The 26189-nt window shown below is 45.3% G+C and overlaps 2 protein-coding genes across 2 annotated transcripts; one reads left to right on the plus strand and one right to left on the minus strand.

Moving 5' to 3' along the window:
- The first annotated feature begins 14901 nt into the window (after nucleotides 1–14901).
- Nucleotides 14902–17325, plus strand: LOC100192162 (glutaredoxin-C6). The gene is made up of 4 exons (XM_044477453.1): nucleotides 14902–15183; nucleotides 16069–16157; nucleotides 16791–16889; nucleotides 17039–17325. The coding sequence occupies exons 1-4, from the start codon at nucleotides 15080–15082 to the stop codon at nucleotides 17134–17136; spliced, it is 390 nt and encodes a 129-aa protein (XP_044333388.1). The 5' UTR covers nucleotides 14902–15079; the 3' UTR covers nucleotides 17137–17325.
- A 136-nt stretch (nucleotides 17326–17461) lies between these two features.
- LOC123053867 (uncharacterized) lies at nucleotides 17462–18722 on the minus strand. The gene has a single exon (XM_044477452.1). The coding sequence runs from the start codon at nucleotides 18645–18647 to the stop codon at nucleotides 17472–17474; it is 1176 nt and encodes a 391-aa protein (XP_044333387.1). The 5' UTR covers nucleotides 18648–18722; the 3' UTR covers nucleotides 17462–17471.
- Between the last annotated feature and the right edge of the window lie 7467 nt (nucleotides 18723–26189).

Here is a 26189-nt window from a genome sequence, read left to right on the forward strand (position 1 = left end):
TGAGCAACGACCCCCTCTTCTTTCCCCTCTCGTCCGGTCGCCGCCCACAGCCATCCCACTCCGCCCATGCCTGAGCCCCGCCTAGCAGCACCTCGCCACTGTCGCTGCCGAGCGAGACCGCCGTCGCCTCGGGCCCCTGCTCGCCGTGCCCGACCTCCCTCCTCGGCGTCCACAGCGGCCGCTCTGGCGTCGTCCTCGCGCTTGCTGCGGCCTCCTTCCCCCACGCGCAGGCGACGCCCCACGCCGATGGCCACCTCTGGCGCTCCGGTGCCCGCGCCCTGCTCCTCCCCTTTTGCCCTGCCGTGGCCTCGCCACTGCCACGCCGGCGAACCCTCCCCCCTTGCCGTGGCCCCAACTGGCTACGTCCAGTGCGGGCGCCCGCAACCGCACGCCCCTGCGCCCGTTTCGCCCGCCCACTAAGGCCAATGGCCTATGACAAACGGGGCCCATGCCCAGATCGATTAAAAAAAGGAAATTAAAAATAGATAAGTAAATAAAGTAATAAAATGGTAACTAATGAATTAATTAATTAATTAAATTAATTAACTTAATTAATCATGTTTAATTAGACTAATTAAACATTAGTTACTTATTTAGCTAAATTAAACTAGTTAATAGGTTAATTAGGTTATTGTACCTATGCCACGCGGGACCCACTTACACTATTCATGTGTTGACCAGTCAACCTTTGACCGGGTCAACCCAGCCCCACTGGCCCCACTGTCATACTCACATGCTAGGGTAGAACTAGGTGACAACAGTATATTCTGTTTTTAATTCGAATTAATATAAAACCAGAAATTCCAGAAATTGTTTAAATCTTTGAAAATTCATATAAAATAAACCGTAGCTCAGATGGAAAAACTTTATGCATGAAAGTTGCTCAGAACGACGAGACGAATCCGAATACGTAGCTCGTTCGTCCGCCACACATCCCTAACATATCGAACACGCAACTTTCCCCCTTCGGTTCATCTGTCCGGAAACGCGAAACACCGGGAATACTTTCCCGGATGTTTCCCCCCTTCGCCGGTATCGCCTACTAGCGCGATTGGGCACCCCTAGCACCGCTTATTGCCATGTTATGTTTTGTGATGTCTTGAGTGCTCTGTATTTACTATTTCTTCCCCCCTCTTCTTCTCCGGTAGACCTCGAGACCGACGCCGCTGCTACCCAGTACGACTACGGTGTTGACGACCCCTCCTTGCCAGAACAACCAGGCAAGCGCCCCCCCCCTTGATCACCAGATATCGCCTATTCTTCTCTCTACTGCTTGCATTAGAGTAGTGTAGCATGTTACTGCTTTCGTTTAATCCTATTCTGATGCATAGCCTGTCATTGTTGCTACAGTTGTTACCCTTACCTGCTATCCTAATGCTTAGTATAGGATGCTAGTGTTCCATCAGTGGCCCTACACTCTTGTCCGTCTGCCATGCTATACTACTGGGCCGTGATCACTTCGGGAGGTGATCACGGGTATATGCTATATACTTTATATACATGACACATGTGGTGACTAAAGTCGGGTCGGCTCGTTGAGTACCCGCAAGTGATTCTGGTGAGGGGGCTGAAAGGACAGGTGGCTCCATCCCGGTAGAGGTGGGCCTGGGTTCCTGACGGCCCCAAACTGTTACTTTATGGCGGAGCGACAGGGCAGGTTGAGACCACCTAGGGGAGAGGTGGGCCTGGCCCTGGTCGGCGTTCACGGATACTTAACACGCTTAACGAGATCTTGGTATTTGATCTGAGTCTGGCCATTTGGTCTATACGCACTAACCAACTACGCAGGAACAGTTATGGGCACTCGACGTCGTGGTATCAGCCAAAGCTCTTCTTGACGTCAGCGACGGAGCGCGCGCGCCGGATTGGACTGGAACGCCTGCTAGGCTAGGTCTGCTTCCGGCCGCGTACGCAACGTGCAGGTGTGCAATGGGCGATGGGCCCAGACCCCAGCGCGCATAGGATTTAGACCGGCGTGTTGACCTCTCTGTTGAGCCTAGGTGGGGCTGCGACGTGTTGATCTTCCGCGGCCGGGCATGACCCAGAAAAGTGTGTCCGGCCAAATGGGATCGAGCGTGTTGGGTTATGTGGTGCACCCCTGCAGGGAAGTTTATCTATTCGAATAGCTGTGTCCCTCGGTAAAAGGACGACCCGGAGTTGTACCTTGACCTTATGACAACTAGAACTGGATACTTAATAAAACACACCCTTCCAAGTGCCAGATATAACCCGGTGATCGCTCTCTAACAGGGCGATGAGGAGGGGATCGCTAGGTACGATTATGCTATGCGATGCTACTTGGTGAACTTGCCATCTACTCTCTTCTACATGCTGCAAGATGGAGGTGGCCAGAAGCGTAGTCTTCGACAGGATTAGCTATCCCCCTCTTATTCTGGCATTCTGCAGTTCAGTCCACCGATATGACCCCTTTACACATATACCCATGCATATGTAGTGTAGCTCCTTGCTTGCGAGTACTTTGGATGAGTACTCACGGTTGCTTTTCTCCCTCTTTTCCCCTTTCTATACCTGGTTGTCGCAACCAGATGCTGGAGTCCAGGAGCTAGAGATCCCGAGGATGATTCTACATGGAGTTCGGCTTCGAGGAGTAGTTAGGAGGTCCCAAGCAGGAGGCCTTGCCTTTTCGATCGTTGCTACTTTTGTGCTAGCCTTCTTAAGGCAAACTTGTTTAACTTATGTCTGTACTCAGATATTGTTGCTTCCGCTGACTCGTCTATGATCGAGCACTTGTATTCGAGCCCTCGAGGCCCCTGGCTTGTATTATGATGCTTGTATGACTTATTTATGTTTTAGAGTTCTGTTGTGATATCTTCCCGTGAATCCCTGATCTTGATCGTACATGTTTGCGTGCATGATTAGTATACGGTCAAATCGGGGGCGTCACAAGTTGGTATCAGAGCCAACTGCCTGTAGGAATCCCCCTTCCACACTCCTTGGCCGAAGTCGAGTCTAGACTTTACAAAACTTTTACTAACATGGCTGTGCAGCCCATGGCCCCACGTCGCCATTGGGTGGTATTAGGATCTTTTATTCCTCGTGTATACTCTAGGACTCTGATCTCTCTTCTATTCGGGTTAAAATGAAATTACTAACTCTAACATTAGGATCTCGTGATCACATCCATCCGGAGAGCCCTTATTACAGATGATCGGCTGCTGCAACAGAAGATTTTGAAGATACTCTAGGATGTTCTCCCGAGACACTTGTGCCTACCGTCCTTCCAAATTCCCTGCCACTGATATATCCCTATGGATATCTGCATGCACTTGTCGTTCTCATGATCATTCCTCGTCGCTCTTGTTGTTACAAGATGCCTCGAGATATTCTCTGTTGTCCCGAGAATCCTTTGAGTTTACTGTCTTGCAGTTTTATTTCGCATGAAAACCCTTATGGTTTTTTGCCTCACATTTATCGAGGATCTGTTCTTCTCAATTGCTCATGTGTCTCACATAATTCTTCGGAATACTTTTCGATCTTTCAAAAATCCTCTGCAGCCTGTTACCCTTGAAACTCTTGCTTGCTTGCATTATGGTCAATTCCATATGACTAGTAGTCCTCGTTAACATCCCTTGTCTTAGTCATTTTGAGCCTATTGATTCAATGTGTGTGTACGCACGCAGTCATCAGATTATCCCTTTTACAATTATCTTTCCGGCTCAAGCGTCATTCCGGACATGAGTTGGTTCTCGACAATTCAAACATTTATTGATTGCCCAACTAAGTGTTTTTAACTTATCCATCCTTGATCAGAGCGTCTGCTTCTCATCCTTCGTTTTGGAAACCATAATTTCTTTCTAATTAAGCATCAGACTAATCAGGTGATTCTTGAATCTGATGCCTCTGCATTCTTTCTTCCTCTGAGTGAGTACCGATACTCACATCAGCTCCGTTGTGGATCGCCCGATCCATTGTTGGGTTGTTATCCGACAGTGTCCTTCATATTCAATCACCTTGTGAGTCCTTCCCCTGATACATAATGCCTTTGGTAAATTGTATCCTCTTCTTGGCCAACCATGCCCTGCTTTCGAGCTTGTGTAATTACTTTTGAAACTTGTGGTATATGTTACTAAGATGCCCGATGGGTTGAACCTATGCCTTCCCCTAATCCGTGAGAACACGGAAGTTTTCACAAGTCATACTCTTCCGGTGTTCTACCAGATAAAATTCCAACACTACAGTTATATCAAAGCGAGAGGTGAATGAAATGATATGCATTAATGAAGTGGGAGTCGACCTTGAACTTTGTGTTCATGCCCATGAAATTGATGTAGACCGTCTCGGAAGCTTCTTGCAAAATGATTATCCAGCTGTATGATTCTTTCGGTATTCTTGAAATTGATTCCTTACAGTTATGGTTCCGACCATGCTATCCTGATCTAATATATCTGATGGGAATTCATTCCAGTGCCTCGTCTATTTTTGGCAAGGTTGAAGTATCTACTGTCATAGGTCAATGACCCGGTTCTACTTCTATCATGTTCTACCTTCAAGTATTACCCCTGGTATCTCGAGGATATCATGCCATTGCACTACATCTTATGAACTTTTGATGAAGTACTACCTTTCCTTGTCATTGTCACTTCATAGGTTCTGGGTTGTTATCAACCGAGGACACCGACTAGTGAAATTATTCCGCACTACAAATCAAATACCCCTAGTATTTTTACTAGGAAATTCTGAACTCAATCTGGTCATTCCTAGACTATCGGCTGCATCCTGGTCTTGCTACCTTTGACTGTGCTACCTCGTCCTTCTCTGGTGCACGAATTCTTCAGTGTGTGAGCACGACTTACGTCGAGCTTTCAACATCATGTTGCTTGTCTTGAAAGGCAACTTTGGTTCCGAGCTTGCATCTTATATATTGATCCTATAACTTGCCACTTCGTCATTCCCTTGCTTGTTGCTGTTGTTGTTTGATTACATCCCCTCGAAACCTCCCGGCAAATGTGTCGGATCACCTTCAATACTTTGACTTCTTCCGAGATGTCAACTGTGTTCATGATGAGAAATACCCTCCTTGCCCTCGATGATTTTTATTATCATCGACAACACCCTTGACTTCCTTTCATCGCGAACTTGTCCACATTATGAATACAACTTGCTATCCGACTTATGTTATGCTCTACCTTGGAGTATTACCATCGTTTATGACAAGAATGTCGTGAGAATTTCACCACCTCTTATGAATTATTGATGCAAGTAATACTTCTCACCATCACCATTCTTCCTTGGTCCCCGTGTTGTTTTTAACCATGATACCGATATGCTAACGATGCTGTTTGAGTTATGCACTTCTAGCAACCCTATTGCTTTGAAGTTAACGATCGACAGTCCGTTCTTAGACTGTTGGTTATTGAATCATCACTCTAACATTGATCTTGCTGCCTAAGGTCATATTTCGGGCACACCTTTCAACTAATGATTGATGGTGTATGTTTTTCCTCGAGCATACAACATTATATCAGTTGAATTAACAAGTGTCGTCTTCTTATTCACATTATTGTGGAAATCCATCCATTTGTAATTCTCGATGGATTGTCGTTGAGCCCATCAGCCACCTCCTCATCCTCTCCTTGGTTTAATGATGAACTATTGTTTCGGGAACCTGCTCCCATAGTTCATTTCCCGAGAGTCTTACAATGTCATCTCGTCAATTTGCGTTGCATATTTTCTTCTCAGGCATCCCGTGTCTGAGGTATCTTGACACCAATCAGATCTGAATCTCGGTCAGAGATGATGGTTGGGACATATTTCCAAGAGTCATAACATTGATCCTCATTATGACCCGGTAAGGTGATGTCCTGCCTAACACACCTGGCCGGAGGACCTATTGTTATAGTTTCCTTGTTAGCAAGGCTATCCATTCTTCCATGAGGAAATTGTAAGACTTATTCTACAAGTTATTCCTGATGGATCCATTGAGTATCCAAAGTCCGACCTTGCTTGAAGACCATATCAATGCTATCTCGAAGCATGTCTGTGGTACTCTGATCTTCAATAAGAGCATTTGAAGCACAATGCAAAAATTTCCTTATCAATTATCCAAACACCGTTGTATGGATAATGTCATGAAATTTTCTCTCCCCTCATCTAAAGGGTTTTCTATTTTATATCTTGCCATGGATATCATGCTCTGTTTGACCTTGGAAAGGATATACCCCTGAATTATGTGTTTAAACACCTTTTCCTTTCCATTGTTTTGTTTAAACCCTTTCTATGATCTATATGATATAAGCAGTAATAATTCCCTGCTTGTGCAAACACCTCGGTGTACAACTCTGTCAGTAAGACCCTGTTACTATTGTTGATGACATTTCGGTAACCATCGATGAACGAGAACTTTGCCTATTGGTCCGCCTTGTTTCAACGAGCAGGAAAATGGTTCTCTTCGTCCCTCGCCCTTGGTACCAACGTTGTTACTGACATATAACCGACAGGTTAACCTCTGACATGCCTTGCTTACATGATCATGCAAGATGTCATCGCCCTTCCTACTCTTAACCCACATGGTGGGCCCATAACCCACAGTTCCACAGGATCGAAACCTGACTCTCCTATACACCCTGTTTCCAAAGATATTCCTCACGCTTGGCTTCATATGTAATTCATGAGTCACCTTCCGTGTGATCATCAATTCTGGTATTAAACACAATACTTAATCCCGTTGCTTTGAACCCCTTTCACACAATTTCAAGCAACGGACAATTGTCTACCTGCTTGAAACTTCTTATTGTACCTTCTTACTTTGCTCTCGATATTTACTTAAGTTTCAACTTGAGAGTTATTTTCTACCACATTCCCTGAGTTATAAACCAGATAGCCACCTTGTAGAGTTCCGTTCTTCCGAAGCTACCCCTTATCCTTTCGTAAGTACGATGGAGTTCCCGAAGAAAGGATGCCGACTTCATCATGATGACCTGATGCAGAGAAATGAAGACATCAATGTAATGGATCGACCTCTTCGAGAAGAGCAACCAAGGCCGAGAAGATACGTTAGAATTTCGAACTAGACTTCCCCCCCCCTTCTCTACCTCTTAAATCTCGGGACGAGATTTCTTGTAGTCGAGGAGAATTGTGACGCCCGGATAATTAGGCTACAGTAAACCTACGCTAATGATGCCATGTCACCTCTGTTAGTGTTGCTAACCTCGCGTTAGATAAAAACGTTTCAAAATCAAATTTGAATTTTAGGCAAACATTAAAAGTTTTCGAACATAAAAACTAAAATGTTCTAGAGGTGACAAATATTGCATAGTTAATTATGGTGGAGAATCCACATATTTATAAAATATTTAAGTGCATTAAAATGATTTAACCTGTAGTGAAAACAATTAAATAAATGCCTAATTTTTATAAGATATTAAAACTATTTTATTATGGTTTAGGAATTAATCTGATAGTAGTTTATTTATAAATACAAATTTAGATACTAGTGGTAATTTTTATAAAACTAAAAATAAAATAAAAGAAATAAAACAAAAGACAAAAAATGGGGGGAAAAGGGGACCCTTCTCCCCCTCGGCCCAATTGGGCCTTGGCCTAATCAGGCCGGCCCAGCCGCCCCTCCATAACCCCCCTCACCCGTAACCCTAGCTACAGGTCGCCCCACTCCCCTCCCCACGATCCCCACGCCTCTCTCTCCCTCGATCCACATCTCCCCTCCCCTGCCCCCCCGATTGGATCGTAGGGATCGACCCGCCGCCGCCGCCGAAACAACGGCGTCATCGCCTCCCCGCCGCTGGACCCCGCCGTCACCGGAGCACCGCCGCCGCTCGGAAACCTCGTCGCCTCCTCCCCTGCGTCGCCTCGTTGCCGACCCCCTCCTCGACTCCTCGCCGGACTCCTTCGACGCCGTCCTCTCCGTCGTCGCCTCGTCCCCGTCTTCCTCCTCAACGGCTCCAGCGAGCCTCGCCGCCCCAGATCCCCTGCAACGGGGGTGACCAACGACCCCCTCTTCTTTCCCCTCTCGTCCGGTCACCGCCCACGGCCGCCCACTCCGCCCATGCCCGAGCCCCGCCTAGCTGCACCTCGCCACTGTCGCTGCCGAGCGAGGCCGCCGTCGCCTCGGGCCCCTGCTCGCCGTGCCCGACCTCCCTCCTCGGCGTCCACAGCGCCGCTCCGGCGTCGTCCTCGCGCTCGTTGTGGCCTCCTTCCCCCACGCGCAGGCGACGCCCCACGCCCATGGCCACCTCTGGCGCTCCGGCGCCCGCGCCCTGCTCCTCCCCTTTTGCCCTGTCGTGGCCTCGCCGCTGCCACGCCGGCGAACCCTCCCCCCTTGCCATGGCCCCAACTGGCTGCGTCCAGTGCGGGCGCCCGCAACCGCACGCCCCTGCGCCCGTTTCGCCCGCCCACTAAGGCCTGTGGCCTATGACAAACGGGGCCCATGCCCAGATCGATTAAAAAAAGGGAAATTAAAAATAGATAAGTAATAAAGTAAAAAAATGGTAACTAATGAATTAATTAATTAATTAAATTAATTAACTTAATTAATCATGTTTAATTAGACTAATTAAACATTAGTTACTTATTTAGCTAAATTAAACTAGTTAATAGGTTAATTAGGTTATTGTACCTATGCCACAAGGGACCCACTTACACTATTCATGTGTTGACCAGTCAACCTTTGACCGGGTCAACTCAGCCCCACTGTCATACTCACATGCTAGGGTAGAACTAGGTGACAACAGTATATTCTGTTTTTAATTCGAATTAATATAAAACCAGAAATTCCAGAAATTGTTTAAATCTTTGAAAATTCATATAAAATAAACCGTAGCTCAGATGGAAAAACTTTATACATGAAAGTTGCTCAGAACAACGAGACGAATCCGAATACGTAGCTCGTTCGTCCGCCACACATCCCTAACATATCGAACACGCAACTTTCCCCCTTCGGTTCATCTGTCCGGAAACGCGAAACACCGGGAATACTTTCCCGAATGTTTCCCCCCTTCGCCGGTATCGCCTACTAGCGCGATTGGGCACCCCTAGCACCGCTTATTGCCATGTTATGTTTTGTGATGTCTTGAGTGCTCCGTATTTACTATTTCTTCCCCCTCTTCTTCTCCGGTAGACCTCGAGACCGACGCCGCGGCTACCCAGTACGACTACGGTGTTGACGACCCCTCCTTGCCAGAACAACCAGGCAAGCCCCCCCCCCCTTGATCATCAGATATCGCCTATTCCTTCTCTATACTGCTTGCATTAGAGTAGTGTAGCATGTTACTGCTGTCGATTAATCCTATACTGATGCATAGCCTGTCATTGTTGCTACAGTTGTTACCCTTACCTGCTATCCTACTGCTTAGCATAGGATGCTAGGGTTCCATCAGTGGCCCTACACTCTTGTCCGTCTGCCATGCTATACTACTGGGCCGTGATCACTTCGGGAGGTGATCACGGGTATATACTATATACTTTATATACATGACACATGTGGTGACTAAAGTTGGGTCGGTTCGTTGAGTACCCGCAAGTGATTCTGGTGAGGGGGCTGAAAGGACAGGTGGCTCCATCCCGGTAGAGGTGGGCCTGGGTTCCTGACGGCCCCCAACTGTTACTTTATGGCGGAGCGACAGGGCAGGTTGAGACCACCTAGGGGAGAGGTGGGCCTGGCCCTGGTCGGCGTTCGCGGGTACTTAACACGCTTAACGAGATCTTGGTATTTGATCTGAGTCTGGCCATTTGGTCTATACGCACTAACCAACTACGCGGGAACAGTTATGGGCACTCGACGCCGTGGTATCAGCCGAAGCTCTTCTTGACGTCAGCGATGGAGCGGCGCGCGCCGGATTGGACTGGAACGCCTGCTAGGCTAGGTCTGCTTCCGGCCGCGTACGCAACGTGCAGGTGTGCAATGGGCGATGGGCCCAGACCCCTGCGCGCATAGGATTTAGACCGGCGTGTTGACCTCTCTGTTGAGCCTAGGTGGGGCTGCGACGTGTTGATCTTCCGCGGCCGGGCATGACCCAGAAAAGTGTGTCCGTCCAAATGGGATCGAGCGTGTTGGGTTATGTGGTGCACCCCTGCAGGGAAGTTTATCTATTCGAATAGCCGTGTCCCTCGGTAAAAGGACGACCCGGAGTTGTACCTTGACCTTATGACAGCTAGAACTGGATACTTAATAAAACACACCCTTCCAAGTGCCAGATATAACCCGGTGATCGCTCTCTAACAGGGCGACGAGGAGGGGATCGTCGGGTAGGATTATGATATGCGATGCTACTTGGTGAACTTACCATCTACTCTCTTCTACATGCTGCAAGATGGAGGTGGCCAGAAGCGTAGTCTTCGACAGGATTAGCTATCCCCCTCTTATTCTGGCATTCTGCAGTTCATTCCACCGATATGACCCCTTTACACATATACCCATGCATATGTAGTGTAGCTCCTTGCTTGCGAGTACTTTGGATGAGTACTCACGGTTGCTTTTCTCCCTCTTTTCCCCTTTCTATACCTGGTTGTCGCAACCAGATGCTGGAGTCCAGGAGCTAGAGATCCCGAGGATGATTCTACATGGAGTTCGGCTTCGAGGAGTAGTTAGGAGGTCCCAGGCAGGAGGCCTTGCCTTTTCGATCGTTGCTACTTTTGTGCTAGCCTTCTTAAGGCAAACTTGTTTAACTTATGTCTGTACTCAGATATTGTTGCTTCCGCTGACTCGTCTATGATTGAGCACTTGTATTCGAGCCCTCGAGGCCCCTGGCTTGTATTATGATGCTTGTATGACTTATTTATGTTTTAGAGTTCTGTTGTGATATCTTCCCGTGAATCCCTGATCTTGATCGTACATGTTTGCGTGCATGATTAGTGTACGGTCAAATCGGGGGCGTCACATTCTTGGAGATCTATCTGATGTAATCTTCTTTTGCGGTGTGTTTGTCGAGATCCGATGAATTGTGGATTTATGATCAACTTATCTATGAATATTATTTGAATCTTCTCTGAATTCTTTTATGCATGATTTGATATCTTTGTATTTCTCTTTGAACTATCGGTTTGGTTTGGCCAACTAGATTGGATTTTCTTGCAATGGGAGAGGTGCTTAGCTTTGGGTTCAGTCTTGCGTGATTTCACCCAGTGACAAAGTAGGGGTAGCGAGACACGTATTTAATTTTTGCCATCGAGGATAAAAAGATGGGGTTTTTATCATATTGCTTGAGTTTATTCCTCTACATCATGTCATCTTACTTAAGGCCTTTCTCCGTTATTTATGAACTTAATACTCTAGATGCATGTTGGATAGCGATCGATGTGTGGAGTAATAGTAGTAGATGCAGGCAGGAGTCGTTCTACTTGACACGGACGTGATGCCTATATTGCATAATCATTGCCTTGGATATCGTCATAACTTTGCGTTTTTCTATCAATTGCTCGACAATAATTGGTTCACTCACCGTATTATTTGCCTTCATGAGAGAAGCCTCTAGTGAAACCTATGGCCCCAGGGTCTATTTTCCATCATATTAGTTTCCGATCTACTATTTTGCAATCCTTTATTTTCAGATCTATAAACCAAAAAACCCAAAAAAAATTGTTTTATCTTTTGTTTAGTTCTATCTATCTCTACCAGATCTCACCTTTGCAAATGACCGTGAAGGGATTGACAACCCCTTTATCGCGTTGGGTGCAAGTGTTTGATTGTTTGTGAAGGTGCATCTGTTGGGGACTTGCGCGTTTCTCCTACTGGATTGATACCTTGGTTCTTAATTGAGGGAAATACTTATCTCTACTGTGCTGCATCACCCGTTCCTCTTCAAGGGAAAAACCAACACAAGCTCAAGAAGTAGCAGGGGCGGGCCGTTAGCTAACCTTATTGTACTCTCTTTGTCGTCCGCTAGCTGATGGCAAACTCTCTTTGCCGTCTGCTTTTATCATTCTTTGCCGTCAGCTAGCGGACGGAAAAGCGTGGACTACCCACCACAGGGCTCCAGTGGGCCCCACCTATCTCTTTGTTGTCTGCTTTTGGTGTCTTTGCTGTCAGCTAGCCAACGACAAAGAGTGGACTGACGACAAAGATCATCTTCGCAATCAGTCCTCTCTTTGCCGTCTGCTTCAGGATTACAGACGGCAAATACAGTCTTTCCCGTCAGCTAGCAGACGACAAAGAGGGGGGTGATGGCAAATTATCTGCTTCCTGTAGTGTAAGGAGTTAGTTACAAGATTATGTATTATGTAACGAGTAAAGATACTTGCCGATAACGATATTGAACTAGGTATGGAGATACCAACGATCGAATCTCGGGCAAGTAACAAACCGACGGACAAAGGAACTACGTATATTGTCATAAAGGTCCGACCGATAAAGATCTTCGTAGAATATGTAGGAACCAATATGGGCATCTAGGTCCCGCTATTGGTTATTGACCGGAGAAGCATCTCGGTCATGTCTAAATCATTCTCGAACCCGTAGGGTCCGCACGCTTAACGTTCTTTGACGATATAATACTATATGAGTTATGTATGTTGGTGACCGAATGTTGTTCGGAGTCCTGGATGAGACCACGGACATGACGAGATGCTCCGGAATGGTCCGGAGGTAAAGATTGATATATAGGATGATAGTATTTGGTCTTTAGAAGAGTTTCGAAATGCACCGGATAATTATCGGATCACCGAAAGGAGTTCCAGAAGGCCACGGGGGGTTGTTGGGCCTAACGGGCCAAAAGAAGGGAGCACACCAGCCCACAAGGGGGCTGGCGTGCCCACCTCCTGGCTGTCGGCCCTAGGAAAGGAAAGGGGAGGGGCTAGCCCCCTCATGCCTTTCTTTTCACAAGGAAGAAGGAAGGGGAGGCGCCCTAGGGGCCGCCGGCCCCCCTTTCCTTCCCCCACGCGCCAAAGAAGGAAGGGGGCGCCTAGGGCAGGCGCCCTAGGGCAGCCGCCGGCCCCTTGGGGCGCGCCTAGGGCTGCCTCCCCTCCCCCTCCACCTATATATATGACAGGAGGGGAGGGGACGCCAGACACCACGATTCACCAAGCCATGTGTCGGCGCCCCCTCTCCCCTCTAGTTCATCCTCTGCTCTAAATCCGTTGTGCTTGGCGAAGTTCTGCGGAAATAGTTTCACCACCACCGTCACGACACCGTCGTGCTGCACGAACTCATCTACTACTTTGCCCCTCTTACTGGATCGAGAAGGCGAAGACGTCATCGAGCTGAACGTGTGCTGAATGCGGAGGTGCCGTGCGTTCGGTGCTTGATCGGAACGGATCGTGAAGTTGTACAGTTACATCAACCACATTGATAAACGCCTCTACTTAGCGATCTACAAGGTATGTAGATGCTCTCGCCCTCTCGTAGCTACGCATCTCCATGGATAGATCTTATCTGTCCGTAGATTTTTTTGTTTTCCATGCAACATTCCCCAATAGTGCTATCAGAGCCAGGTCTATGCGTAGCTGATATGCACGAGTAGAACACAAAGGACTTGTGGGCGGTGATGTTCATATTGCTTACCACCTGTCTTATTTTGATTCGGCGGTATTGTGGGATGAAGAGGATCGGACCAACCTTACATGTTCACGTACATGAGAACGATTCCACTGACTGACATCTCCTTCCATTGGTCCTATGTGCTCTTTTGATTTGAAAAATTCTTGTATCTGGAAAGTAAAAAGTCTCCTTAGCTGTAACATTGTTCAAAACATGTGAGTAGCAGAACGGTGGTCAACAGCGCAAAGAAGGTCGTTAGGGCATCTACAACGGGGGCGCTTAGCATAGGCGCTAGGGTCAAATCGCCGGTCGTTACACCCAATTTCCCATCCGTTTTTTCCTACTCCCTGCTAAGCCCAGGATTTGCCCTAGCATCGACTCCACTTCTTGCACCGACGCTATATCTTTTTTTCTTCCGCACCAGCACTAAAAAATGCTCCGTATAAGCGTCTGTCCCTTGTCATTAGCGTTGGAGGGTAGGATGCTAACACCGCAAGCGCCCAAGCATTGGAAATGCCCTTAGGGCATCTCCAATGCTGAGACTCTTGTATAGGCGCTAAGAGAAAATAAAAAAAGGATTCTATGTCTTCAATGTAAGAGTCCATGTAGTATGCATGTACTATGCCTGTTTAACGCCCGTGTAAGAGTCCATGTCTCCGATGCTCGATGCTATGCATGGATGCAACACAAAGAAAAAAAGGAACAGGCAGCTACGCTAGCGCCGCTCTCTCCAACACAGGAGCGCTGTACGAACAGTTGAGTCCACGAGATTTTTCAGGTCTTTTTTAGCGTCCATGATAGCGGTTGGCTCCTCTGCAAGAAACTCACGTAGAAAAAAAAGACAGGCGCCCGACGACAGGAGTTGCGTCGGGGCAAGCTAATATCCTGGTATCCACGAGGAATTGGGTGAATCGGCCAGGATTGGAACCCTAGCGCCCGTCTTAAGAGCCTGCCTTGTGAATGCCCTTATGCGTGGGTGTGGGTCCATGGTGTGAAGGCGGGGGATTCGCAGCGGTCGCCGTCACGTCTCCGGTGAGGTGGCCTTCTACTTGTAGGGTCTTCCGTGTGAAATTGGCAAGTCTCCTCGGCGTACAGCAAAGAAGTACGTACTAAATACGTATTTGTGATCTGGGGCCTGACCGCGTATTTAGCCGCCTCCCGGGCTACAGAAACGAAACGGAGCACGAGAAGAGAAAGAGAGGGGCTGTTTAGTTTCTAGCCACACTTTGCCACACTTCATCTTAGGCAACTTTGACTAAGTTAGCTGGTGTTTCGTTCTAGCCACATCTTATGCAAGAATTTTTTTTATGAGCAGTAAACCCCACATGTCATGGACATAAAAAATGTGATAAAATTCCCTTGAGCCAGTTAAGATGTGGCTAACAATTTAAGCAATTCAAGTTAGTAGACAAATATGGCAAAATAATATAACAATATAAAGCAAACACAGTCACGATCCAAACAGCCCCTCTATTCTCCACACGCGAGACGTGAGCGGAAGGTGCCACGCCCACGCGGTCGTCGGCTGGAGACACCTCACTGATTACGCGACCCACCCACCAGCACAACGCCCTCGCCGCCCGCCGCTCACCTGCCCTCCGGCCGCATAAATACAAGGCGCCCGTGGCGGAGATGGGCACCGCTTTTTCCTCCTCCTCTTCCACCCCAGAGTCCAGAGCTATGGCGCTCGCCAAGGCCAAGGAGATCGTCGCCTCCGCTCCCGTCGTCGTCTTCAGGTCTGTGTCTCTCCCCCCTCTCTCTCTCCATCTCTCTCACCGATCGCTCCTGCCATGAACAGACGCTGCTGAACTCGACTTGGAAATTCGGTCTGTGATAAGAACTGAAAAGGGGATTGAGATGAGGATGACGGAGAATAGATCCTACACTATTTCCGCATCTTATCCCATCCCTACGAGTAGAGCATATTCGTTCTTGTTTTTTATTTCCTGTTCTTTTTTAATTCTTTCCCGGTGGAGGAAGAAAGCTGCCTTAAATATATTTAATCAGAAGAAATTTTGAATCTGTACCCAAATCCTATTGGCTTGTTTGAACTCTGGATGCATCACGGCCGTGAAATTAAGGATCCTCTTGCAAGGGATTGGAAAGTTGTTAGGGGATTACGGGGATGTTTTCATGGATCTACTAGCTAGGTTTATGTTGCGTCTTAAATATTTGGTCCAACTACTGTCTGTACCTGTTCCGATGATGATGAGCTTAACTACTACTCCCTCCGTTCCAAAATAAGTCAAATGTGTGCTTTTAGTTCAACTTTTGTGTTGCGTCCTAAATATTTGGTCCAACTACTACTGTTTGTACCTGTTCCGATGATGATGAGCTTAACTACTAGTCCATCCGTTCCAAAATAAGTTAAATGTTGTGGTTTTAGTTCAAGTTTTGTGTTGCGTCCTAAATATTTGGTCCAACTACTACTGTTTGTACCTGTTCCGATGATGTTTGTGACGACATGTTTGATGCCCAATGATACATGCCCTGTTATTTGACACATCAACATCAAACATGTAGTACGTAGTACTGTATTTGTAATGACATGTTTGATGCCCAATGCTACGTGCCCTGTTGACGCTAACTCCGATTCATCTGATTCTTTGGGCTATCTGCAGTAAGTCTTACTGCCCTTTCTGTGTACAAGTGAAGAAGTTGTTCACGCAGCTGGGAGCAAGTTTCAAGGCCATTGAGTTGGACACTGAAAGTAAGTAGAATTGTCCTGTCTCTTGGTTATTTAAATTTCACTTAAGTAGACTGTATGCACCTAAGTTTCATGGCCACGGGCTCCCAACAATTTATTAGATGAATAATAACCTTAAGTTCCCTGCATCCGGATGTTGCTGTGTACTGTTCCGTTGAAATAGTGTACTGCATACTGCTGTGGCCCGGAAAAGAATTTAATATGACAGCACCATTTCTGGAACAATGATTTTGTAAGTAATCAGTAAGCTCACTAAGTAATGATGTGAGTGTGATCTCGAATCTCTTGGGAGCTTTGATGATTGGTTAGACAATAAAGAAGCAATTGAGTTTTCTGGCAACAAAGAAAAAGCAATTGAGGTCGCAAGAACCCAACTATAAATCACTATGTAATCTAAGTGCTATCATCAGAACGTCAGATTAGTTACTCTTCTCTTTAGTGTTTACATGCTATGAGTAAAACATGTTTCTTTAGACTGCTCCCACCCGTACTACGCTACTACTCATCTATGCTCATGATAAACATCAAGCATGTTCTAAGTTCTAACTGCATCATGTATTGGCTCTGCATTGGGATGATCGGCACAGGTCTTAGGAGAAACTCTTATTGAACTAACCCATGTTATCTTTTATGAAGGCGATGGACCTGAGATTCAGTCAGCTCTTGCTGAATGGACTGGGCAGAGGACTGTTCCCAATGTCTTCATCAATGGAAAACACATCGGTGGCTGTGACGGTGAGCTGATTTGCTCCCTACAACCATGTTAAACTGTTGATTGTAATTATGGTTCTATGAACAAGCAGCAAATTCCATTGTGCAAGCTTGCTTTCTTGCAATTGGATTACTTTCTGACAGTTACTCACATGTCAACTCTTCTGTGGCAGATACTGTTGCACTGAACAAGGGAGGGAAGCTGATTGCTCTGCTGACAGAGGCTGGAGCGATCTCCGGTTCTTCTTCGAAGACCACCGTCACTCCTTAGCTCTGTTTGCGAGTTGTCGTGGTCGACATGTTAGTGTGTTACATGATTTACATCGTTCCCGTGTCATGAAATAACGAAGGTGGATGTTTAGCAAGTTCAGGGCTTGTTGCCCGCAGCGACTGTTAAATCTCAGTGTAAAACTCGTTAGAAATAAAGCAAATTATCTTGGTGATATCATCAAACCCCAAATTACTGTCGTTCTTTTGAATATATACATGTCACTCTTTATTGTTTCCCTGCTGGAAGGGAACCGTAGACGCTTAAGGCAGAATTAAGTTTCAGTCTAAGTCGTGCATGCCAGAATCTGCAGCTCAGTTTGTGCTAAAGGAGGCGTTCTACCGCCGGTGACCAGCCATTTTCAGGTACAGCTTGTACACCACCAGCTCCTCGTCTTCGTCCATTGTTGCCTTCCCCGCGGGCAGCTCGCTGTGCGGGAAGTCCTTCCCGAACCCGTACTCCTCCATCCACCATTCGGTCCGCGACACCCGCCTCACCGTCGCGTCGTCTTCCCGGTACAAGAACGCGCGGCGGTACCCTATGTCCCCGCCATTGCCGTTCACGACACGGCCTTCGCGCACCAGCACGTACGCCCCTGGCCCTGCCCTCCGCGGGCGTGCTTTGTCCTCGTCGTTCTCCTCTAGCTCGCGCCGGCGCCGGTGCACGGCGAAGAACCACTCGCACCGGTCGTTGGCCGCCGGGAACGCCACCGTGAGCACAGCCGGGTGCGCGGCGAAGACGTCAGGCGTGGCGTACATTCTGCACCGCCGCGGGTCCCCCAGGTTGAGGCTGTCGAGGTAGAGCTGGACGAGCACCTGCGGCTTATTCATGTCCGGACGGTGCGATGGCGAGGCGGGCTCGTGGACGCCGAGCATCGTGTGGACGATCCCGCCGCGCGCCGGGTAGAGCTTGCAGACCACCATGTCGAAGGCGGCGGCGGCAGAGCGGCAGTCGCCGTACTCGTCCATGCGCCACTCGGTCTCCCTGGTGGAGGCCGAGCCGACCTCGGCCTCGTCCTCGTAGTAGCGGAAGGCGTGGCAGTAGGCGGCGCCGCCGAGCAGCCTGGCCTCGCTGCCGAGGCGGTACGCGCCGGGGCCGGCCCTGCGCCGCCCGCCCTGGCATTGCGCACGGCACACGAAGAAGAACCACTCGGGCCGGCCGTTGGCCGGCGGGTACACGGCGGAGAGGAAGCCGGGGTGCGCGCCGTAGACGTCGGCGTCGTGGATCTGCCGGGGCAGGCCGTCGCACCGCAGCGCGCGGCGCAGGGGCAGGTACCGGCCGACGATGGCGTCCGGGGTCGGGTCGAACGCTTCGTCGGGGGAGGCGTTGACGGCGTCCCTCGCCGTGGCGCGCGGCGGGGGCCTGGGAGGCTTGCCCGATGTGGGCGGCGCCGGGGGAAGGACGATCCAGCCGTCGTCGGTCTCCTCCAGGTCGCGGAGGCCGGAGGAGGCCGCCATGGCCTCCGGCGGAGGCTTCTTCCTGGCCGGCGAGGGTTTAAGGGCGGGCCAGTACATGTTTGTGTGCCGCACGCTACCGTTCCGCGCCTCCAAGGGTGCACGGAAGATCGTTTATGTCAACGCGAAGCGCGCGGTTCAGGTCCCCGAGGCGGACCACCCCAACGGGTGAACTAGACGTGGAGGTCGAGCGGGCCGGCCTAATCATGGATCGGAACGGAATCCGAAGCAAAATACGGCTGCACGCAGAATAAATCTCCTCTCTTTAGCGGAGAAATCTCGTTGCCAGTTTTATTTTTTAATTAATTTAAAAGGAAAGCATCCGCCCTCTACTAGCGTTTAATAATCCCAAAAACTTAAACGCGCAGCTGCGCTATCTGGCAAAGCCGAGCGCACACGCGAGCTGTCCGATGATTGCGCACCTGCTACGCGACAAAACTGCTAAGAAAACGGCCTCCTTCCTCCTCGCGATGTACTGATGTTGTCAGGTGGTGGATGGTCACTAAGGATTACCTGCATGCATGTGCTGATGTCATCTCACATTATTCCGTCTCATTTTTTTTAAAAGCTATAACTTTTGAACCGAGTGTCAAAATGAAAATCCGTTTTCACCATTAGATTTCTCGTGACGAGATTTTCAAAACTAGATCTCATATGTATATGTTTTGATGAATTTTTTTAAAGCAACTTTGGTTCTAGTTGAGGCAATTTTAGTACTAAACAGAAGCAACTTCCTTGTATCGTGTGTACTAGTGAATTTACCTATCAAGTATATCTTAGACAACATAAAAACCATGTGGGACAAAATTTTAATGTATGTAGGCAACTAAGCATCATTCGTAGGCAACTTTATAGTATTGTAGGCAACTTAGTTTTCAAGGTAGGCTAACAGTGTCCTAAGGGGGCTACCATGACTAGCTAGTAGCTTAACATCATCCTTAGTTGCATACAACTTAGCTTCATACATACGCGGCTCTGGACCTAAGTTGCTAACGCGACTTGGTTTTAAAAGCAACTTTGATGCTATATGAGGCAACTTTAATGCTAAATAGAAGCAACTCCACTCCTAAAAATAATTAATTAGCAACAATAAGCAGCTAACTAATAATACAGAACAACTACCAAATTGAGGTATATAATATCACATCACCTTTATGAGCAACTTTCCTTCCACAAGAGGCAACTCTAGTACTAAAAGCGGACAACGTCACTACCTTGTGTGTCCTAGTTAATTTTGTCTAACATTCTCCTAACTTCCTCATCGGTACTTCTAAGTTGCCTATTGTTCATGCTCGTATGTTGTTGTTTCTAAATTGCCTATAATACTATGATGTCGTCTACCGATGATGCTCTTGTGTTTACTATATATTGCTAGTTATGGTAGGAAACATGATGATGAATCTTGGCCACTTCAGAGTGTTTGTAGGCAACTTAGAAAAACAATGATAAACAACTTCATAATATTCTAGGCAACTATTTTAACAAAATTAGGCAACTGAGCAGCAATTGTAGGCAACTAATTACCAGTAGCACGCAACTAGGCATCAATTATAGGTAATTTGTAGCATTTATAGGCAATTGAACATCAACCGTTTGCAACTAACCATCAACAATAGGCAATTGAACGGCCATGATACACAAGTTGGAATAATGTTAGCAAAACTGACAAATATATAGAGTGCAGTGAAGTTGCTTTGTATGTACACTAAAGATGCCTTATGTTTTGTGTGATTTTTCATGTTTTTATGCAAACCAACCTAATAGTGAGTCCAACTAGGCCAAAAAGAAGTCCCATTAGGCCAAAAAGAAGAGTTGCTCTTCAATAGCACTATAGTTGCCTCCATTGCACCCAAAGTTGCCCTCAAAAAAAAGTTTGACGAAACCAACTCATATGAGATCTCGTTTTGAAGAACTCGTCGTCAGAAACCTGACTGTGAAAACGGAACTTGATTTTGATGCTTGAATCAAAAGTTATGGCTTTTACAACTTTTTAAACCCTAAATAAATGCACATGGGAGATGATCTAGGCTGATTCAATCGGTAGCCACGTGCGCTACGGGATATGACCAAACAATTTCTTTTTCTACACTGGACAACTGGACATAACGACATGCACTTACTATATACGGCAATGCGCTCAAATCAACAAACGAGCGCAGCGGCGCTCCCTAGCCTATAGGAATGATTTTCAAAAAATAAATAGAGAAACATGATATAGGAATACCAATATGCCTTCCGGCAGATTTACGAGCCGAATATATGGTGACATTTTTCAAAAAGAAGAAGAAGGGTATAGAACTTCTAGCTAGTCGATGGATCTTCCAATTCAAGCTTCTGGATTTCTTGGGAGAACTATGTTTTCTTCAAATCCACTGATCTAGCCTCAATCGACAACATACACAAACCCGTAGGTGCTCATGGATTGCTGTGAACATTATTTAGAAACATGTTTTTTTTAAATCAATGTTTCTTTCCCCGCAAAAAAAGTCAATGTTTCTTGAAAACATGAACATTTTTCATTTTTAAATTTATGAACATTTATAAAATCTGTAATTTTTTGAAATTATTTAGTTAAAAAATATAAATAAAAACAAGAAACCAAAAAACCTAGTAAAGAAAACAACCTAAATAGAAAGCCAGTTCAGAAACATTTTAGAAGGTTCCCATACTTATCTAGTAAAACGCCGGGCTGATAACATTCTTTTCTTCTTTTGAGAAGGGGCTAATAACAACATTCAGAAGGTTTCCAAAACCAGAACCAGAGTCCAATATACAAACCGTAAAAAGGACCGGCCCAGCGCACTGGAAATCCCTATTTGCCGCGCTTTGCGGCAAATTGTCGCCGTTTCGCACAGAGGGAGGCGCCCTAGCGAATCGACTGGGCGGCCTATTTACACAGCTCGTTCGTTCCGGTTAGGAACTTCTTTTCACCCGATTTTCAGGTTTTCTTTTTTCTGTTTTTCCAGTTTCCGTTTCTTCTTTCCCGTTTTCATTTCCTCTTTTTGTTAAAATTTACTTTTTAATCCTTACACGTCCCTACCGACCCATCTGCATTACCACTTCTTCCCTTCGCCATCATTGTTGATGGTGGTCTTGTTGTGCGCATATTCATAACGAACATGATCAATCACAAGGTGAAGAGCTTGATCATCATACTCAAGCATGCTGCTTCGAGAGCCCCTTCCCGTGCCGACTTGTAATTTTGCAGACTTGTAATAATGGTGAGTTATTTTCTCAACTACACTTGGTGCATGCACCATCACCACACCCATGCTCCCTAGCACAACGCATGTGCTTTGCAACGGAGAAAACACCGGTTCATATGATCCATAATTGGTTTGGTCAAGGAACTGTCCCGCTACATAGTTAACATCAAATTTAGGGATAATGGGGTCTAACATTAAATATAACTTTATGAATAAGTTCAGGTTTAGACGTTTCATGAAGCATCTGAAAGAAATGTAGCAAGTGTGAATAAGTTCAGGACAGATTCTTCCGTGCCTCGGTGGAGCAGGAAAGGCTGAACGAACGACTTTTAGGAGGAGATGCCTTTTTATTTAACGTGGAATTATGCATGTAGGACAGTGGGGGGACTCCCTAATGTATTTTTCATGGAATTTTTCATCTAATAACTGTATAATTTCTCAAAAAAATCTAATAACTAAAGGAGAGATCATTTTCCAAAAAGAAATATTTGATGGACAATTTTGTTAGATTTGCAGTGGGGTCCTGATTATTTTTCATCTAATGGCAGTAAATAAATAAATAAAGGAGAGATCGCATGGAGAATTTCGATAGTGAATGTCCTCCTTCGCCTCTCTTTCCTTCTTTTCTCTCTCTCATGGAATTAGCCTATCTTTCCTTCTTTTATTTACACCCACTTCGCCTCTCTTTCCTTCTTTTCTCTCTCTCATGGAATTAGCCTATTTCCTTCTTTTATTTACACCCAGTATATTTTTATTTACACCCAGTATATAGAAGATTAGCCTCTTTCCCTCTTAATTGATATGCACCTCGTATAGCCTCTATCTTTCCTTCCTTATTTCTGTCCACATCGCCTCTCCTTCTTTCTTTTTCCTCTCGTGTTAATTAGCCTCTCTTTCCTTGTTTATTTCTCATGTAATCAGCCTCTCTGTTTGTTCTCGACTTGCTGATATTTCATGTAATTTGCAAAGTATATAAACGTGTAGGAATAACTCCAAGGTAGCGAGGTGGTACTTTTCAACAGTCGTACATTAGCCTAGTTGGTTGACCATTTGAAACAATAGATGAGGTCTTGAGTTCGATCTCACGCACAATCAATAATTTGCATATTGGAGGTCGTGGGTTCGACTCTGTCGGCAACACTTTTTTGAACTCGTTAGTTTTGCATGTGTGCTGGAGGGCCCAACTACTCACGGAGAAGAATAAAAATTCGATTGGAAGGCTCACGAACAATGCACGGACGAATTTTTAGGAAACACCTTGATGGCTCACATAGGCTAACGACGACGGAAAAAAAATTAGTACCACCTCGCGTATATGTTTTAAATTTAAATTGAAAGCATAAAATCATGGAAAGAAGCGTATTGTGACGATGAACCCGACAAAGTCAATCCGTGCTTTATTATTTTATATATATATATATATATATATATATATATATATATATATTTACTAGCAAAAAATGCCCGTGCGTTGCAACGGGAGAAAAAGTACGCATGCCCCTATCTCAATAAGCATAGTCTCAAGATCTCCATAGGTCCAGTCCTTTTGTTCAACATGACGCCCATCTGTGTCACCGCCTATCCTCCTTCCCACCGTCATACATTTTTTATTTTGTATTAATCAAACTGCATTGTTAATTATTTAATTTAACCGACCATGCATTAAGTTTTAATGTTTGTTACCCTGCCAAAAAAAAGTTTTAATGTTTGTGACGGACCATGTACTAATTGTGTTTGTACTTATAAAATAAAATGGTATTTTACCCCATTAATATTTGTGAACTGAAACAAAGTAAAGTGAAGCAATTGCCACACGATGGAGTTTCCAGACTTGCACTAACTGTTCTTCTCAAGCTATAGTCATGCTCAAACATAGGGCATACGAAAATGTACGGATTGTGGATCTAGGAAAATTGTTCGTATTCACATTTTATCTCATTAAAATTTGTGAAAATAATCATGTTATTTATTTTCATCCACTGTACATTTTTTGATTTGTTTATTAATGAAACTGCATGTGTTAATTATTCATTTTAACAGCCGTGCATTAAGTTTTAATGTTTGTGAGCCACCATTTTTTTACACTTCCGTAACCAATTAATAACTTGATGACAAAAAGAATCGACCGAAAAGATGCGTCCTCTTTGACATGTACTCCTAACTCCATCGGCTAAAAAAGAGTTCATGTCTCCTTTCTTTTCCCCACTTTAAACTTGATAGAAAAGATCCAATTCGCTGCCTACTTTTGTTTCTATTCCCACGACTTCGTTCTAGCAGTAGAAACTTGTGTCCTTCCTTTCTGGGCACCAACTACGAATCCTCCGATCACCAATTTTCGAGCAGGCTTATTAAGGTGATTGATAATAGGTAATTTGAACACGTATATAAATTGATGGTTGTGCTTTTAAAAAGGCGAGGTGGTACTATTTGCTAATAAAACCAACCGCTACCAGCTAACATAGTGGGCCTAGTTCAGTTGGCTGTTGTCAAGCGCTACGGGATGGAATGTTGCGAGTTCGACGCCCGCCGACCTATTTTCTTCTTCTCGTGTTCAACTGAAGCTGGGCCAACGACCCAGCCTGCAGGCCCAAATCGGTAGGAACACATCGAACCTGATGGTTTTGATGTATGGGCGCGTATATAGATTAGTACCATCTTGGGTAGACCTCACGTATATGTTTTAAATTCAAACTGAAAGCGTAAAATCACGGGAAGAAGCGTATTGTGACGGTGAACCCACAGAGTCAATCCGTGCTTTATTATTAGGGAAAGATTTACTTTTTAATCTTTTCAAAATATGATTTGAAATATGAAATATTGTTCAGAATTCAACAGGCTGTCCCTCTTTTATCAAATTATGTTCACAATTTTTAAAAAAGTTTGGAATTTCAGGAAAAAACGTGATTTCTGAATTTTATGTTTGAGTTTTTCAGAAAATATTCAAAAAATTAGAAAATTCCCGTTTTCAATTTTTTTCATAAATTTAAAAATGTTCCTATTCTAAAAATGTGTTCGCAATTTCATAAAGTGTTCACATTTTTCAAAGATGTTCCCGTTCTCAAAATGTGTTCACAAATTCAAAAATTTAGATAATGTTCGGTAATTTCAAAAGATGTTCCCACTTTTAAAATTTGTTCGTAAATTCAAAAATTTGCTCATGTTTTCAAGATTAGTTCGCAAACTCAAGATGAATTCCGGGAATGTAAAAAAATGTTCGCCTTTCAATTTTTGTTCACAAATTTAAAAAATGTTTGGGAATTTCACTTTCCAAATTGTTCAAAAAAAATCATGTCTTCAAAATGTGTTCACGAATTCAAAAATTGTTCAGGGAATTTCAAAAAATGTACGCCTTAGAATATTTGCTCACAAATTTCAAAAAATGTTCAGGAATTTCACTTTCCAAATTGTTCACAAAAAGATCACGTTTTCAAAATGTGTTCGCGAATTCAAAAATTGCTCGGGGAATTTCAAAAAGTGTTCGCCTATGAATTTTTGTTCAAAATTTTGAAAAACTTTCGGGAATTTCACTTTCCAAATTGTTCACAAAATAATCTTGTTTTCAAAATGCGTTCGTGAATTCAAAAATTGTTCAGAGAATTTCAAAAAATGTTAGCCTTTAAATTTTTGTTCACAACTTAAAGAAATGTTCGGCAATTTCCCTTTCGAAATTGTTAACAAAAATAATAATCATGTTTTCAAAATGTGTTCGTGAATTAAAGAAATGTTCCGGGAATTTCAAAAAAAGTTCGTCTTAGAATTTTTGTACACAAATTTAAAAAATGTTTGGGAGTTTCACTTTCCAAATTGTGAAAAAATAATCATGTTTTCAAAATATGTTTGTGAATTCAAAAATTGTTCAGGGAATTTCAAAAAATGTTAGTAATGATGGTGGCTAGCGAGGTTCTCGGTTTAATCGCTCACACAAACTTGTGTTTATGGGAATTTTTCTATGTGATGTTTTAAGTTTCGCCGCTGTTGTTTACCTATTTAAACTCCACGCTGCCAATGTCACACCAGAACTTGTTTGTCTCAGTGGTTAATGGCTTGCATACTGTGCGCAACCAACCTTGAGGTGTCACGTTCGAAACCCAGCACTATCCCCTTCTTTTTCTGCCTTTTTTCAGGACTCAAGCCGTGTCATTGCAAACAGGCCTGCCCAGCTGAGCCGCCCTGTGCGAACCACCGACTATTTGCCGCAATGAGCGGCAAATAGAAGGCCCCCAGCGCACTTGCTCCTGTGCGAAAAGACAACCATCTATACCAATATAAAAAGACCCAAATGGGCAGATCCAAACCATCTCGACCGTCAAATTATGTTATTTAGCGGTTTAAATCGCTTCAATATTGAGCACCAAACACGTTTAATGCTCTAATTACCCACCACTGCCATTGGTTA

This window comes from Triticum aestivum, chromosome 2D (assembly GCF_018294505.1).
Source record: "Triticum aestivum cultivar Chinese Spring chromosome 2D, IWGSC CS RefSeq v2.1, whole genome shotgun sequence".
NCBI lineage: Eukaryota > Viridiplantae > Streptophyta > Magnoliopsida > Poales > Poaceae > Triticum > Triticum aestivum.

Excerpts from the sequence above, each read along its gene's own strand:
- LOC100192162 (XM_044477453.1), top strand. The coding sequence starts at position 15,080 with ATGGGCACCGCTTTTTCCTCCTCCTCTTCCACCCCAGAGTCCAGAGCT. Across the intron at positions 15,184-16,068 it reads GCTCCCGTCGTCGTCTTCAG|TAAGTCTTACTGCCCTTTCT; the intron begins GTCTGTGTCTCT and ends GGCTATCTGCAG. Across the intron at positions 16,890-17,038 it reads ACACATCGGTGGCTGTGACG|ATACTGTTGCACTGAACAAG; the intron begins GTGAGCTGATTT and ends CTTCTGTGGCAG.
- LOC123053867 (XM_044477452.1), bottom strand. The coding sequence starts at position 18,647 with ATGTACTGGCCCGCCCTTAAACCCTCGCCGGCCAGGAAGAAGCCTCCG.